The 18,383-nt window shown below is 37.9% G+C and overlaps 1 protein-coding gene across 1 annotated transcript in view; it reads right to left on the bottom strand.

The window, feature by feature from the left end:
- Positions 1–7,140: 7,140 nt before the first annotated feature.
- The window catches only part of LOC124984827 (protein POLR1D-like), a 38,295-nt gene continuing 27,052 nt past the window's right edge, over positions 7,141–18,383 (bottom strand). The window contains exon 3 of the mRNA XM_047552889.1: positions 7,141–7,812. Within this exon, the coding sequence (XP_047408845.1) occupies positions 7,545–7,812 (268 nt within the window). The 3' untranslated portion in view covers positions 7,141–7,544. The remainder of the gene's footprint in view (positions 7,813–18,383) is intronic.

The following is an 18,383-nucleotide window of genomic DNA, read 5'->3' as shown; positions in this document are numbered from 1 at the left end:
AAAGAAATTTCCAGGGCATGTTGGTGCATGCTGGTAATGCCAGCTACTGGGGAAGCTCAGACAGAAGGATCATGAATTCAAAGCCAGTCTGGGCTACTTAGCAACACCTTGTCTCAAAATAAAAAATGAAAAGAGCTGGGGATTTATCTCAGTGGTAAAGAACTGCTTGGTTCAGTCTACAGGAAAGAGAAAGAGAGAGAGAGAGAGAGAGAGAGAGAGAGAGAAAGAGAGAGGGGAATGGAGAAAAGGAAAATTTCCACTTGTAAGAGTGCCTTCTACTGATTAGCTCTTAAAATAGGAAAGGATATTAACTTAAGTCTGTGTAGCAAGCAAGTCTCACTTTTTTTTGGGGGGGGGGTACTGTGGATTGAACCCAGTGGCACTTTACTACTGAGTTAAGTCCCCACCCCCTTTTGTTTGTTTGTTTGTTTTGAGACAGGATCTTGCTAAATAGCTGAGGCTGGCCTCAAACTTGCAATCCTCTTGCCTTAGCCTCCTGAGTTGCTGGGATTGTAGGTGTGAACCACCATGCCTAGCTCACTGGGCCTGTGCCTTAGCCCTTCTTAAAGATGGTTAATACCAAGTTCTGTGTCTTTGAGATGTAATTTTTCTACTTTGTTTCAACTAATGTATACCTTTGGATGTGCATATTTAAGATTCGGATTGTTTAGGACTATAGTAATCATATCAACAGACTAAAAAGACTGGCAAATGATGAGTCTAGATGAAAGGTCTAAGTTATTTTGTCTTTGTACATGTTGGTATACATGTGCATATTGTGTTGACATGGCATCAGATTGGCTTATCAGTAAATAAGTTTTCAAACATTTTTAAAAGAGGAGCCAAGGATGGTAGTGCACACCTGTAAAACCAACACTTGGGAGGCTGAGACAAAGGGATGGCAAGTTCAAGGCCAGCCTTAGCAACTGTCTCAAAATAAAATAAAAAGGGGTGGGGATGCAGCTCAGAGGTAAGAGTGCTACTAGGTTCAATTCCATACCAAAACAAATAAATTAATTAATTAAAAAGGACATGAATCCAAACCTTTCAGCTCACATGACTGAAATAAATCTTTGATAAATAGGTTAACTTAAATTTGTTGGTAATACAGCAGTAAAAATTTCTTTAAAATTATTAAAATGTAACTTTTTGTGTAGGTTACTAGTCAATCAGGGATTATATTTGTCTTGGTTAATATGTTTAAAGTACAATGTTCATTGCTTTTAGGATTTTTCTTTGGCAGGAAAAAAATGACTTAAAATATTAAATGTGTTTGATATCTTGTTTTTTTGTGGGTAATTTAAAAACTTTTAAAGTTATAGGCAAATTAGGTTTGAAATAAGTGGGATAAACATCTATAAATTTATTAGAGGAAACAGTTGAGTCATTTGTAAGTTAAAACACAAAAACATCAATAACTAAATAGAAATACAAGTATTAGCCTCTTGAATTCTTTTTTCTTCTTTTTTGGTACTGGGGATTGAACCCATGTACGCTTTAACCCTGAACTACATCCACAGCCCTTTTTAATTTTTGATTTTGAGACAGGGTTTTACAAAGTTACTGAGGCTGGCTTCAGAATTTGTGATCCTCCTGTCTCAGCCTTTTGAGTCACTGGGATTACAGGTCTGTGATACTGCACCTGGTTTGGCCTCTTGAAATCTATAAGAAAAAGTATATATTTGGGTCTATTAAGTATGTTTTTATAAATTGTTGGTATATGGAACAAAACAGATTAAGATTGCTTTGTTTTTGGGTCTTCATTGAAAAAAAAGCAAGGTTATTAAGAATTAAAATTCTGATTAATAGATAAAATTCTGTATGCAAAATTACTTAGAATTTAATGTTTTGATTAAAATACTGTGAAAAGTATAAAGTGTTTTTATTGGAAAAAAGGAGAAATTTATCTGAATTCAGAAATTTTGTTAAGGATTGTTTTAAATTGTATATTTAAGGAAGGAAGAAAATAAAAAGCAGGTAAGAATTAGTAAATTGGAGAAAGAGATATAAAAAGGTTATGATTATGAGGACATATTTTGGGGGATGTTTCTGGATTTTGTATTTGGTCAGGTTAAGATTATTGTCCTAAAGTTCAAGATGGGAAAAAGTAATAGGACAAAAGAAATGTAAATAAGTTGTAGAGTGTCATAGTCAGTCACAGGAGGTTTACAGAAGATAGGAAGTTTGCATGTGTGATTAAGTTGGCTATAATTGAAAGTCATAAATGTAGTGGCCCACACCTGTAATCTCAGTGGCTCAGGAAGTTGAGGCAGGAGGGTCACAAGTTCCAGGCTAGCCTATTGAAATTGGTGTGACCCTCTTCAATTTAGTAAGACTCTGTCTCAAAAAATAAAAAGAACTGGGGATACAGATGAGTGGTAAGGAACCCCTGGGTTCAATCCCTAGTACAAAAAGAGAAAAAAAAATTATGTAAGGTTTTTTTAAGGTTAAAATTCAATGTACCAATATACAAGAATTGAATTGTCTATGTTTAAACTAACAAGGTCTTCTTAAAACATTGATCTACTCTTAATAATATTTACAAAGAACTGGTTTAAAGAGCAAAGATTATGCCAGACTTGGTGGTGCACACCAATAATCCCATTGACTCGGGAGATCATAAGTTCAATGCTTGCCTCAGCAATTTAGTGACACCCTGTCTCAAGAAAAAAGAAAAAAAATTAAATAAGTTGGGGGGGGTGTTGCTAGGGACGTAACTCAGTGGTGAAGCACACCTGGTTCAGTCTTCAGTACCATCAAAACACATATACAAAGATTTTGTTTTATCAAGATAATTTCTTGTGTCTACTAGGTTTTCATCACTTAGGGAAACAAAATCTTGAATCCCAGCCACTCAGTAGGCCAAGGCAGGAGAATTGGAAGTTCAAAGCTAGCCTTGGCAACTTTGTGATCTCAAAATAAAAAAATAAAAGTAGTTGTGAATATAGTTCTGTGGTAGAACACCCCCCTAAGCTAACTCCTCAGTACCACAAAAACAACAAAAAATTAGGGTTTAAGTACTTCTCTGTTTTAAAGACCTTTTTTCTTTCTTTTTTGTACTAGAGATTAAGCCCAGGGGCACTTAACCACTGAGTCACTTCCCTAACCCTTTTTAAAATTTTTTATTTTGAGAAAGGGTCTTGCTAAGTCGCTTAGTGCCTTGCTTAGTTACTGAGGCTGGCCTCGAACTTCCCAATCTTCCTGCTTCAGCCTCCCAAGCTGCTGGGACATGGCTTGCACCACCATGTCCAACTGTTTCAAAGTCTTTTAAATGAGCACTGTGTAACTCTGGTTAAATGAACAATTGTTATTTTAGGTTATTATAGTATATTTGACACGCTAGATGTATGTGACTGGATATATGCATACATGTGAGGGCTAAATATGTTTGAGCTTTCTCTACATGTTACATAAAAATTTGTAGAATTAAAATTATGTACGTTTAATACAAGCAAGGTAATCAATGAGTATTCTCTTCCATATAATATACATTACGTCTGAACCGTAAACATATAAAATAGTCAAAGAGACTTTTGGCATGTCTACCATTTGTATTTGGCCTGCATCTGTTTGCTTTGACTGAATAAGCATTTTGCTACTGTGTGTAGATGAACTTTACATCAGGTAATAGGTCTACTGCAGTCATTAGTACTGTTGTCTAAACTTATAAGAGGTTTAAGATTATTCTTTGCTTTTTGCCAGTGCTGTTAATGTATATAGACCTGTACATTAATTATTCTAATGGAGTCATGGATTCCGAGTTTTGTTTCAAAATAAAAACTGTTTTATGTATGTATTTATATGTATATATATGTATGTATATATATATGTATGTATATATATGTATGTATATACATATATATATGAGAGAGAGAGAGACAGAGAGAGACAGAGTTAATTATTACTGGTCTCTTTCAATGTTAAATGCATTCATGTTCTCCAAGTGTACAGCTCTCTAAAATGTAAAGCTGAGAACTTTACTAAGCTGGTGTCCTCCATCTAAAATTGTAGTGATATTCTTTTTCAGGCTTATATAAAAATAGTAAATTAAGATGGGAATTTATTTATGTTAATATTTTGTAACTGAATAAAAATAACCTGTTGTCAATAAGTTATATATGGAGAATTATATTATTCTTTGTACTGGGGTGGGAATTTAAATCTATCTTTGAAAAGATAATGAGAGCCTGATATTTATTTCTGTGGTCTTGGGAATGAAATCCAGAGGTGCATTACCACTATCCCCAGTCTTTTTAATATTTTATTTTGAGACAGGGTCTTACTAAGTTGTCTAGGCTGGCCTTGAACTTGCAATCCTGCCTTAAGCTTTAATTATCTAAAGGTTGGTAATGTGGAACATAGAAACATTTTGCAGTTTTTTCCACAAAGAAAGGAAATAAAGAACTCTCCTTGCCGTTACATTTGATCCATGTTTCAGAAGTGATGTTATTGTTAACTGATATTTAAATAGACTCGAAACAATACACGGAAACTTTGTGTCTATGGGGGTGTTTTGGGGTGGGGGGTACCAGGTATGAACTCAGGGGCACTCTACCACTGAGCCACATCCCCAGCCCTATATTTTATTTTTATTTAGAGACTCGGCAGCCTCCTGAGCCACTGGGATTACAGGCGTGTGCCACCACGCCTGGCTGTGTGTGTGTGTTTTAAAGTACTGGGGGATTTAATTCAAGAGCACTCTACCTGAGCCCTTTTAATTTTTTGAGATAGAAACTAAGTTGCTGAGGCTGGTCTTGAATTTGCAATCCTTTTACCTCAGCATCTAGAGCAGCTGGGATTACAGGTGGGTGCCACTGCACCTAGCTAGTTCTTCATTTTTTTATACTCCTAAATAGAATGACATTTAGAAAGGGGTTAAAGATTAGCCTCAAATGTAGAACACCTGAAGATTTGTCAAAAAGCCAGGCTTGGGCTGTGGAGTAGCACAGTGGTAGATTTTGCCTAGGTGGATAAGACCCTGAATTGGGGGGAAAAATAGCAGCTGTCACCTGGGATAAGCCTCTGCCTCTTGCCCTACTCCATGTTAGAGTAGTCCCAAAGTAGGCTAAAATTAAGCCTATTTAAAATTCTTCTCAAAGGGATAACTTTTTGTTTTAAAGATTACTGTGATCCCAAAATAGAAAGAGATAAAAGGCAAAACAAAGTGAGATTGGGGAAATTATAAAACATACTTTAAAGTCGTGAAAGGGTTTTAAAAATAATTAGAATTTGTAAGTGATTTTGTATGTAATTGAGTAAGAGGCTAAAACAGATACCCAAGATACATTAGTGTTATGAAAATTGCGTTTCTTGGTTTGGAATGCACATCATACAAACTGAATATATTTTTGCCCTGGTTAATATCATTTTGTTTTTTCCGTACAAAACTTTTTAACTATTGCCTGTTAGTGTTTCACAAAAATTTGATTTCTTTTAGTTGTAGATGGATACCTTTGTTTTATTTTTATGTGGTGGTCAGGATAGTACCCAGTGCTTCACGCATGCTCAGCAAGCACTCTATCACCAAGCCACAACCCTAGCCCCAGAAGTTTGATTTCTAATAGAATCACCTACGTTAAACCATCACCTACAGTGCAGATAGGATATGATGCTAACTCCCAATATTAATACTGCAGTTAAATGGAAGGGGCAACATTAAAATCAGAACCCACTACTTGCACTTTGAAACTGGTGAAACTGGCTGTCTCTGTGTTCAACAACCAAGATTTGGAGACCCAAGTCTCCAAAAAAGGGCTAAGAAAAAATAGTCAATATTTTGGCCCTTACCCTCTAGGGTCCTCCAGGACCCAGGGAATGATGGGACCCCTCTAAGGGCTCTGCAGCTCTGATGAGTCATTGGTCTTTTTGATAGGGGAATTGTGAGGACCCTAGAGAACTGGAGGCCAACCAGTATACATTTTGTAAAGAAGGGTCATTGGAGAAGCCACTTGTAGTTGGCAAGACCCTGATCCATCCTAGCAGATGACACAACTGGTAGAGGAAAAGACTAAAGGAGCCAGAGGCTTCTCTTAAGTTCCTGAAAGTAACCCCTGGGTGTCTCAGCCAACCTTAACAGAGGTTAAGTTTTGGCCAACATAGTGGTCATTTACACTGTGTTTAACAGCAGGGAAGTATAATCAAAGACAAATGTACAAATATGAGGGTGGAAGACAAGTCAAAGAATAGTCATGCATGGGCAATTCAAAGGGAAAGAGATGTGCACTTATGACAGCCTAGAAGTTAGGGAGAAAAGGGTTCTTAAACAAGATTGCTTGAACCTAAAGAGAGCCCTCCCAGCAAGCATCTTAGCTTAGATGAGGGTCTTCTGTTTAGGTAGAAGGAAGAAAATGATTTTTTTTTAAGTAGTCCATACTGATTTAAAAAGAGAATACCCTACATGATTTATTTAGTTGGGTATCTTCAGACTTTGATTCCCTTATGTATTCTGCTTTGTAATTTATTATGGTAATTCTACTTTTAGGCTTAAATATTTAACTCTTCACTTATATGCTTCAGTCACTGTTTAAAGTTTTCACTGGGCCAAGAAACCTGCTGGCTGACACACTAGTTCCTGTTCCCTCAAGACTGAGGAATGGACAGAAGACAGGAGGAATTATAAGGAGGACACTCATTGCTTTTGCCTGCAAATGTCCAGTGGGTCACTAAAAACAGATTAAAGATTTGGCATCTCTGTCTCCATTTTGCATCTATCTAATCCTAAGATAATGATGGACAGAGCACACCTGATCAAGAGCACCTGCTTTGGCAACTGGTAAAAATCTTCAGCTATGCAAATCCCCAACCCTTGTCCGCATCCCCTTTTCTATAAAATCTCAAAGTCATTGTCAACCCCTCAAGGACAGGACCAAGGACATGGATCCCCCTGTCTTCCTGGGGTAGCCATACTGATTCAAGTTCCTTTCATGCTTTTGACTATTACCTTTTCTGTTTATTTTTTTGGGGTAAGCAGTCAGACCTGATTTGCTGGATTCCCAGAGTCAGGCCTCTGGCCTAGGGTCTGGTGACAATCACCGTTTCTTGATAAGCTTCTGGCCCTTGGAGGACTATAAGTTTTCATAAATATAAAAAATGGTTGGATGATTTCTAAAATTTGAATTTGACACCCATAAAAGTAAGGCATAGGATTTATAAGTATTTTATTTTTGAGAAATGACCAAAAGTGTAGCACATCAAAAAACTGGGACTAGTTTTAACAATCTGAAAACTTTAAATTCTAGATTTACAGGTTTTGAAACTAACTTCCAAACAAAATAGGATAAAAATAACACAGATGTATACCACACTGCCAAAGTAGCTCAGACACGCCAAGCCATCTTCAGAGCAAGGCCCTTTGTAATTATTTCCTTGATGAATCTCGAGGTCATTTTTCACCTGCCACCAACAGCCACCTTTAAAAACAACAAAGGACCTACTGGGAAGATGGCTCTTAGGCATCTGCCCTGCCGGCTCACCTGTCCTCACATGCCCCAGTCCCAGGGGCAGTGTGGGCTCAGCTGGCGTGGGCCGGCCCCTCCCGCTCAGCCTCACCGCCTGCTGGGCCGCGGGTCGCACTTGTCCCGGGCGCCCCGCTTTCTTGGTGGGGAGTACCCCACTGAGCCTCGAGCGTGCAAGCTGTGCTTGTAGGGATGGCTTCTGTGCTTCTTCGGGTTCACTTCTTTCTGGTCCTGGCTTTTCACAGGTTCCTTGTTTCCCTCTTTTTGTTCATGCTCTGGCTCTTTATGGGAAGGCAATGTGTTCTTAATTGTGTTAATTAGGAATCTTTTATTTGTGCCAGCAAGAGGACACTTCATCCTGTAGGATGGGGTGGGGGGAGGATGAGAAAAGGAAAACCATCATAAATAAGAGAACTGACTTCCAAGCTGAACCCACTATCATGATTAGTACCAAAGAACTGCGCTTCACAGAATCCAGTTCCTGAGTTTGTTCAGCTTTCCTTGCATGCCACCTAGTGTAAACTCTGAGTACAAGGGGAAAGTCAAGACACCGAGTTCCTGAGGCCATCTGATGGGACAGGGTACATGCAACCTTTCGACCTTTTTTCCTGGGACTAAATTTCTTCTGGAAGTTTATGTGTACAGGTATTAAGCACAGTGCAAATTAGTAGAATTGTTTAATATTTTATCCAGAAAAAAAATTCAGATTTGACTACAATCTCTTTCCAGTTAAATTTATTGAGGTTTGTGTTTTTATTACCAAAAATGAACACGCCTCCTTCTGAGCAACAAAAACAAGGATATCCTGTTTTTTCTTAAATACAGGAGTTAAATGACCTCTAGAAAGAAAAAAATACACAGGGCCCATAACTATGCAATAATTTCTTTTTTACTTAAAAAAATTCTTATGCTTTATCTGTCAGGACTCTAGTCTGTGCTGTGGGGAGCAATTCACTCACACTCACCCCCAGGGGCAATTTCTGCATGAAAGTAGCTTCATGATTCAAGTTCACCTGGGAGAGAGACTGTAAGTAATTAAATTGCCTATTTATATGCTTAGATATTTACTCTGGTATTTATTTCCTAATTTTTCAGGTGTTTTTAAACATTCATTTTAGAAAAGAAAACCCCAAATAAATGAAAACCTGCATATTTCTTTTGGCCCTGACCAGTCTGCCATATGATGGGCTATTTTAAGAGTATACAGGTCCCTAAAATCACATTATTCAGGGTGACTGGTATTAAACAAAATGAATAATATCCATCTTTCTATAAAACTTTAATTTACACAATACAGATGGTCTCTGACTTCCTCTGGTTTCAATTCTAATTTTTCAGCTCCAAAAGGTACAAAAGCACCAGGCGTGGTGGTACACACCTGTGATCCCAATAGCTTGGGAGGCTGAGGCAGGAGGATGGTAAGTTGAAAGCCAGCCTCAGCAACTCAGTGAGGCTCCCTAAGCAACTTGGGGAGAGCCTGACTCAAGATATAAAATAAAAAAAGGGCTCGGGAGGTGGCTCAGTGGTTAAGAGCCCCTTGATTCAACCACTGGTATGTAGGTGTGTGTGTATACATGTATGTATGTGTATATATATGCTCAGGCCAGGAAAAGTGAGTAGTGAATGAATTAGAATAAGGAAGAAAGGAAACTTGAGAAAAAAGGAAGATGCAGTGCAGTAAAAGCAGTGGCAACATTTAGAGGTGGTGATGGTACTTAAATTTAGGAGCTTCAGTGAATGAGAAGAGGAATAAAAAAGAAAGGCAGGAACAAAGGGCAAAGAAAAACAGTTGTATAAGTACTGGAGGGTACGAAACTACCGGAACTCCCTGCCCTACTAGAGTGAACTTCCAGAAAAAGTGCATCATCATTACACTATCCTGAGTCCCAAGGTAGAGCCCATTGATGCATCCTAGAGGCACATCAGCACTGGAACACTTCTGAGCATGAGGAGAGCAGCAGATAAGAGGGTGGGCCTAGTTCTTCCTGGCCTTGTGGGATGTCACTGAATCTAGGCACTGCTTTGCTGAAGACACTTAAGCCCTTGCAATTGCAAACTCAGTAATGACTCAGAAGAGTACCATGCACCAGCACGTTCCTAAATGGTGTACCACTGACAACCTAAAGGACAAACCACCCTTTGATTCATGCAGGAAGTATTCTGGATGGGTGGCCTGGTGCTTATCATTTTTACGAAAAATGGACCACATCTATCTCTTGGATATGTAAGGCTAGAAATAACTGGAAAATAGGCCCACTACAGAAGAATTCTGGGTTAATTTCACTGGAGTGGGTCATCTCAGTACTGGTAAAACAGGCCAATTATTCTCTGGATTAAACACTGAGGAAACAATGAGGTCAATTATTCTCTGGATTAAAAAATGAGGAAAGGTGAATTATTTCCAGCTGGGACAGCAGTCCAGGATTTCAAAACAAAATCTTATGGTAATTTTGTGATGAAGTCCACTAGATTTTGTGATCTTCAGTGTCAGATCATCTTTAAAACCATGCTTAATGGAGGTGAGCCAAGCTTAGCTGCAGAACTGCAGTGTTCACAGTATAAGCAACTGACCCAACATATTGACCACAAGACTGATTCTGAGAATGATCTAGAATAATTCCACAAGAAAACAAGCATTTACATCTCCTTTTAACATCAAAGATGTAATTTTAAAAAGTTTTGACACACAAATATGCATGTATTTGAGGTACAGTGTGATACTTTGATACATGTATCAAACATTGTATACAATGTCTAAATATCAAATCAGATAATTAGCTTATCTACCACCTCAAGCATTTATTATTTCTGTTGTGGGATCATTCAAAATCTTCTCTTCCAGCTCTTTCAAAATACATAATAAATTATCAACTATAGTCACTCTAGTATATAGATCATTAGACTTTGTTTGCCCTATCTAACTATATTTTTGTACCTATTAACCTGACTTCTCTCTTAAAACCCACAACTTCCTTTCCCAGCCTCTGGGAGCCACTATTCTACACTCTTCTGAGACCAACAGTTGTAGCTTCCACATATGAATGTGAACATGTGGCATCTGTCTATCTGTGCCTGGCTGATTTCATGTAACATGATGTCTCAGGGCTCTTCTATGTTGCTGCAGATGACTGGATTTCATTCTTTTTAATGGTAGGATAACATCCCATTGTGTGTATGCACCACATTTTTCTTATCCATTCATCAAAAGATAGACACTTAGGTTGATTCCGTATCTTAACTATTGTGAATAGTGCTACAATAAACATGGTAATTGTCTCTTTGTTCACTGACTTTTTTTTTTTCCTTTGAATATATATCCAATAGTGGGATTGTGGATCATATGGTAGTTTCTATTTTTAATTTTTTGAGGAACCTCCATAATATTTCCCATAATGGCTGTACTAATTTTTATTCCCATCAACAGTGAATAAGAGGTCCCCTTCAAAGATGCATTTGTGTGTGTGTGTGTGTGTGTGTGTGTGTGAGAGAGAGAGAGAGAGAGAGAGAGAGAAAGAGAGAGAGAGAGAGATTTAACCCAAGGGCACCCTATTGCTGACCTGTATCCCCAGACCTTTATGATTTTTATTATTTTTAAAATTTTGGGACAGGGTCTCACTAAGTTGCTGAGATTGGCTTCAAACTTGCTATCTTCCTGCCTCAGCCTCCAGAGTTGCTGGGACAGGTGTAGGTCACTGGGCCTGGCCAAAGATGCATTTTTTTATTTGGTACCAGGGACTGAACTCAGGGGCACTCAACCTCTGTGCCACATCCCCAACTCTATTTTGTATTTTATTTAGCAACAGGGTCTCAATGAGTTGCTTAGCACCTCACTTTTACTGGGGCTGGCTTTGAACTCACAATCCTCCTGTCTCAGCCTCCAGAGTTCCTGGGATTACAGGCTTGTGCCACCACATCTGGCTCAAAGATTCAATTTTTAATGTTGGTTATGCCTGCAATTCCATTCAAGGTGAAAATTCAAGGATGGCTTTGAGAGACCTTGGCTTACTAGGGTGAGATTTTTAAGTCAGATCTCTCACATACCAGTATACATTTTAGAAATGATGAAAAGTGTTTATTCACACTCCTCTTACTAAATAAGGTAGGGCAATGAGAGAGGGGAGTAGTGGCAAGCAGGTGGGAAAGTACATATAAAAAATGAATTTGTTAAATCATAAAATTTGTGCTGAATAGATTCAAATGTAAGAGAGCAGCATCAAAGCTAACATTAGAGGAAACTGACTGGGAGAGTTTTGGGCCTTCAATGTAGTAATTAATTTTGCTGAATCTCACAGTCAGCTCTAACACTATGAAATCATACTACATGGCCCAGTGGCTGAGCACACGTGTTCTAGAATCACACTATATCAGATTGAACATCAGGCATATTATATAATCCCATCTTGCCTCTTAGTTCCTAAATGGGGAAAATAAATAGTGGCTATCTTAAAGGGTTGCATGTAGATCAAAATGACTGAGAACACATAAAGTGCTTAGAACGATGCCTGACACAAATAGCCCATTTTAGCTTTGGCTCATAGCCCAACTTTACTATTTAATCAGTTGTGTGACCAGGGGCAAGTTACTTACCTCTTCTCTGCTTTGGTTTTCCCCATCTGTAAAATGGGAACAATAGAAGTACCTACCTTAAAGTTACTGTGAGAATTTAATAAGATAATTTCATAAAGCATTTAGCATAGTGGCTGGCATATAGCAAAACTTCATTGTTTCCCGAAGTCCATAACAACTTATTTACATTTTCAAAATTTAAAAATCTATGAAAACATAACTTTTAAAATTTATTTAAAAATTTTTTAGAGCATTATAATTATACATAATAGTTGAGTGTATCCTAATAAAAGTCATATATGTATAGAATTTGAATTTTTTTTGGAATTTGATTTTTTGATTTGATAATTTAGGCTAGAAATATCTTTATTGGTTTTATGTTTTGATGACATGTCTATTGTATTTACTATAATTTTATCTTCTTGGTGAATTGTTCTTTTTACCAGGATATAGTGGCTTTGTCTCTTCTGATGAATTTTTGCTTGAAATCTGCTTTGTCATATGTGAGACTAGTTACTCCTATTTGGAAACCAAACTCCTAATGACACCAAAATTTGTTTAGAAGCAAAACTTGAACTGACCTGACACTGGGCTATTAATGTAGTCTTTAACCCACCTAGTGTAAACATTCATATCTTTTATTGAAGAAATGATACTATGCTGAACAAGTGCCATGGGGTAGGACATACTATATATGCTGCAGAATGTTTCTAAAATGTGAAAATATCTAAATTAAGAAACTTATCTGGATCCAAGGATTTTGCATAAGTGCTTGTGAATCTACATCATTACTAATCACTCTTTATGAAAAAGAGCATAACTAACATTCACATTGGCAAGTATATTAGAATTTTCCCAGGATGACAACTCAAGGAATCATCCCAGGTCTCAAGTTAACTGTGATAATAAGTTAATCAAGACTACAGCAGAGGAGGGTGTGGTGATACACATAATCTCAGTGATTAGGGAGGCTGAAGCAGGAGAATTGCAAGTTTGAGGCCAGCCTCAGTAATTTAGCAAGAACCTGTTACAAAATATAAAATATATAGGGCTGGGGATATAGCTCAGTGATAAAATGGCCTTGGGTTCAATCCCTAGTACTGGAAAACACACACAAACAGCAGAATATCTGATGTTTCTTAATGAAAAAAAAAAAAAAAACAAAACATAAGCCATTGTTAAAAGCTAATGCAGTAGTTCACAGAAGTTTTCAAAATGACTGTTAAAATTCAAAAGTTTTGGTACTTAGAATGGTTAGGCTTCTATGCTGAAAGTTTCACTTTCTAGGCTATCTCAATTCTCCATTGGTACCAGAATCAAAGGGCTACTAGATACTACCTCTGACCTTGTAATTTGCATTTCCAACTGTTTTGCAAACTTTCCAGGACTATTGTCCTCAGATGTAAAACTAAAGATTCAAGTCATAGATAGATGAGCTCTAGAATCCCTCCTGGTTTTAAGGGTCTCTGCTATAGGTTTACCCTCTAGTGAACAGTATCCCCCTCCTTCTTCACATTAGGAAATGACTCCATTTCCTTTATTGTTCCTCTTTTACCTCAGCTCATTCTTATTGCCATTTTCTCCCTGAATTTGAGTTAACAAGAAAAGCTGGCATAAGACAATCAACCATTATGCCATTTTTCATATCACCTTTGAACCTTGTAGGAAGAGCACAGGTCATGACTGTTAGATGTGTTGGCACCAAGTCTGTGACTGCCTGAGAAGGTGTGCTGGGGTGAGGGACCAAGGAGGCTACAGGGCAGAGCAGCTGCACTCTTATCTGTCTGCAGCCTATCCTGACCAGTTGACTTTCTCATCTTTGTGAGTTATTTTTATTTTTGGTTTATTTCTGGTTCTAGAAAGTTATACTAGCTCATGTGGAAAGTGTCAGATTTATGCTGTTAGCAACATAAATGGATCTAAAGTCACGAGACTGGTCACCGTACCTATGACACACAGCTAGAATTAAGATCTGGTGTTCTATTTATGTTAAGCTTTATTTTTATTAAAGACATTGTTTTTGGTACCAGGGGTTGAATCCAGGGGTGCTTAACCACTGAGTCACATTCCCAGCCCTTTTTATTTTTAAATTTTGATACAGGGTCTCGCTAAGTTGCTGAGGCTGGCACTGAACTTGCAATCCTTCTGCCTTGGCCTCTCGAGCTGCTAGGATGATAGGTGTGCACCACTACACCCTGCAAACTTTATTTTAAAAAAAAATTTACCTATAGCTGGATATGGTAGTACATGCCTGTAGTCCCAGGAACCTGGAAAGTTGAGGCAGCCTGGGCAACTTGTTGAGGCCCTGTCCCAATAAAACATTAAAATGAGGTAGGAATGTAGCTCAGTGGTAGTGTACCCCTGAGTTTAATTCCATACTGGGGGTATTATTTAGATAGGAACTCCTGTGTTGCCAACGTTGGTCTCAAACTTGTGGGCTCAAGTGATCCTCTGGCTTCAGGCTCCCGAGTACCTGGCACTACAGGCACATGTCACTGTGCCTGGCTTATGTTTAAACAATTCCCCTGACTTTCAGATCTGTTATCCCAGAAGCTGTAATGGAGGGTTCCACATTCTATAGGAGAGGAGAACTTTCTAGAGAATCTGCCATTAGAGACCAAGGTGGATCAGGGCTAGAATTATAAGCTTTTCACTTGTTTTTGAGTAGGTATACCATGTAAGATATTTTGCAAAAATAAGGTACTTGCTCTTTGTAGTTATCATATTCAACTTATGAAAAATAAAAGTTGTATGCAATGGCACCAGCCTGTGATCTCAGTTGCTCTGGATGCTTAAGCAAAAGGATCACAAGTTCAAGGTGAGCCTGAGTTAGTTAGACCATCTTCAAATGGAATGGAATGGTATGAAATGAAATAAAATAAAAAGGGCTGGGGTTGTAGTTCAGTGGTAGAGAACCCCCAGGTTCAATCTCCAGTACTACAAAAATAAACAAACAAATACTTATGAAATAAAGTAAGTTATAAAGAAATTTACAGGACAAAAAGTAGTAATTTTTTTATCTTAATATTTTTCTGTCTCCCATTGAAGAATGGAGATAGTATTTATCTTTCTATAGATTTATAACTGCTACTTTGGCTCCTAAAATAGTTTAATGAATATGATCCATTCAATAGTGACATATTATCACTAGCCACTGACTTTTATGGTAGAATAATAACAATGATGATATACACTTAAAAGCAATAACCCTGTGCCGATACATCACCAATGTTACTTCATATAGTCTCTACACCAGCATCTGCTTTATAAACAGAGTCTATCCTGGCAACACTAGGCTGGTTAGGGCAGAAGGAACAGGACAGAGAAAGACTCACTGCTGTCTAAGCAGATAGGTGATTAACGGAGCAGTCGGGAAAGCAACTGCAGGTGGTAAGCACATCAGCATGCTTGAGCTAAGGCTCCTTCATCCAGCAGAAGATGACACAGGGTCAGAAAAGGATGGCTAGTCTCAGAAGTACAGGACAGTCACAGACATGGTAAGGACAAGGGCGGAGAATCCCTCATCACACTTGACTTTGAGGTGAGTGAAATATAACAGGCATTGGGAAATTACGATTCATAAATTTTTTTTTTTTTTTTGCAGTGGTGGAGATCAGACCTAGAGCCTCATGTATGCTAGACAGGCACTCCACCACTGAGTTGCATTACAAACCCCATAATATTTTTATGGAATTGGGTGTGGTGGCACAAGCCTTAATTCCAGTGCCTTCGGAGACTGAGGGAAGAGATTCAAAAGTTTGAGGCCTAGAAAAAAAAAAAAAAAAAAAAAAAAAAAAGTTTGAGGCCAACTTCAGCAATTTAGTGAGGCTCTAAATTAGTGATACCCTGTCTCAAAATAAAAAAATGAAAAAGACCTAGGGATGTAGCTCAGTGGTTAAGTGCCCTGGGTTTAAAAGAAATCATTTTTATGGTAGGGAAATAGATACATTAGGGTAATGGAAGCAAAGTTCCATCTAATGCATTTTAATTGATTCCCTAATTCTATGGCCAAATCCATTCCCATACCAGCAAACAGCATTTCATCTTGCATTCTGTACATTTTTTCCACCATCATGGATGTAAATCTAAAATAATGCTTCTGGAAAGACTGAGGCAGGGCACCACTACACTCCCAGCTCTCCATGAAACGAGTAATTTTTTATGTTGAGGCTGTGGTCAATTACAACTCACTTTGTTGTTTAATGCCACCACAGCTATTACAACCATCCATGGTGCTACAGTTTACAATTTGGCAATTAAATGTCTCAGTGTGTGGCCACCTGAGAAATGCTTTTATAATGTTATAATCCCCATTACTAAACTGTTAACCCTTAATTACTCTGCATACGGTAATCCTGAGGCTCACAGCAGGTGTTCAATGACTATCTCCAACCCTGTGCCTAAAAGTAATGCAAAATACTTGATGTGTGTGTAATATATATATATATATATATATATATATATATATATATATATATAGAGAGAGAGAGAGAGAGAGAGAGAGAGAGAGAGAGGGGCAGATACATAAAATATTTATTCATTAAAAAAAAATCTGAGAATCTTTCCTATGCAAGGTATTTCGCTAGGCTCTGTAGCAAAGATAAATAGCAGGCTATCATTCTGTGTATCTCTTTACTGCTCTTTAGAAGACTGCAGAGAGAAACAGAAGGAAGAGAGTGAAATTTAGAAGCAGATATGTAAAGGGTGGTTTGCTGGCAGAGACTGTGGTGAGGCTGTACTCCTTGGCCTCAACTCCCTTAGCAACACAGGTCATTTACATAGATATGTGATCTAACAGTAACACATTCAGGGCTCTCTGATTCACTTTCATAACTGGATATGAGAGGAATGTGGAGAGCAGGGGCAGTAAGCACTGGTGTTTCAGAGGGTTATCAGACAATAATCCAAAGAGGAAAGCTAGTGTAGAAAGCAACATCACAGTCCTATCAGCAGAGAGTTAGCTGGAGCCTTAGCATCCATCTTTTAATAGGTTACACTTAACTCATATTAAGCACAAAGTAAAGATTTGGATTTCTCTGGCCCTGAAATACTGTCAAGGGCCTCATCTATGAATAACTTGAGATGTGAGCTCAACTTTCTCTTCCCATTGGTTCTAATACAGGAGCATGGCACACTGTGTTGTGTTCACTTCTTACTTGTCTGTATTTACAAATCGATTAAAACCTGAAGGTCAGGAAAGTGAGTGTTCTTCACTGCTGCCCATGCCCGCATATACTTACTGGTATGCAGTCAAGTATTTAAATTAATTAAAAAACAAAACAAAACAAAACAAAACACATGTCTGAATAAAGACTGGAGAAATTACTTGCTTTCCAATAATTAAGTTAGGGCAAGGCTGGGGATGTAGCTCAGTGGTAAGGTGCATGCTTTGCATGCTGAAGGGTCTGGGTTTGATCCCCAGCACCAGAGAGGGAGAAAAGTTGACGTCATCAAGTGGAAGAATAATGTGGGTTATTTCCTCTCTATCTCTAGATTGAACCTGAACCAAAACACAAAAGCATTCAAGAATGTCATTTTCCTTAAAACAACTGGGTTAAGAAAACAAGATTCATTTTCTTTCAATTGAAAATAAAAGACTTTCATCATCTGTCTCTCCTCTTCCATCCTCCTAGGAAATCTCCCTGGTTCTATTGTGCATGTACCAAAGTGAAGCTAAAGCAGATTAACTATAGTACATCTCTCCAATAATCTGAGGTTGCATTCTCAGTCCTAAACTCTGGGCCCATTCTTAATAATCCCAATAGCTTCCTCAAAGCATTTCAATGGCAATGTGTGGTTGTTTCCTTAAAAGGTCAAACCTTAGCCTTTAATCCCGGGGACTTGTGAGTCTTAGGCAGGAGGATCTCAAATTTAGATTAGCTTCAACAATTTAGTGTGGCCCTAAGTAAGCATAGTGATACCCTGTCTCGAAATAAAAAATAAAAAGGGCTGGGGATGTAGCTCAGTGGTAAAGTACCTTCGGTTCAGTTCTCAGTTGCTAAGTAAAGAGAAAAAAAGGAAACAAATAACAACAAAAACAAATGAAAATGAAAGGCTCATACTTTGGGACTAGATTGAAAAATTACATTGAGCTAGAGGTAAGCTGAAGTCAATGTGACCAGACTGAAAATGGCTTTGAAGACAATGAAGTCAGGAAAATTTCTGAAATTTATGCTTATAAATTCTGTTCTGTTGACAAAAAAGGAAGTCATGTGGGTCAATATTTCAGCTTCCCCAAGGCCTCTGTCAACAAGAACCTCTAAAAAGATTCTTTTACTGAAATATATCCAAAGAAGTATACAGCACCAAATGGTCTCTTTGTAAAATAAAAAGTGGTATTTCAAATTTTCTAAGATGTTTCTT

The sequence above is a fragment of the Sciurus carolinensis genome, chromosome 5, assembly GCF_902686445.1.
Source record: "Sciurus carolinensis chromosome 5, mSciCar1.2, whole genome shotgun sequence".
NCBI lineage: Eukaryota > Metazoa > Chordata > Mammalia > Rodentia > Sciuridae > Sciurus > Sciurus carolinensis.
This window is presented reverse-complemented; position numbering and strand designations above follow the sequence as displayed.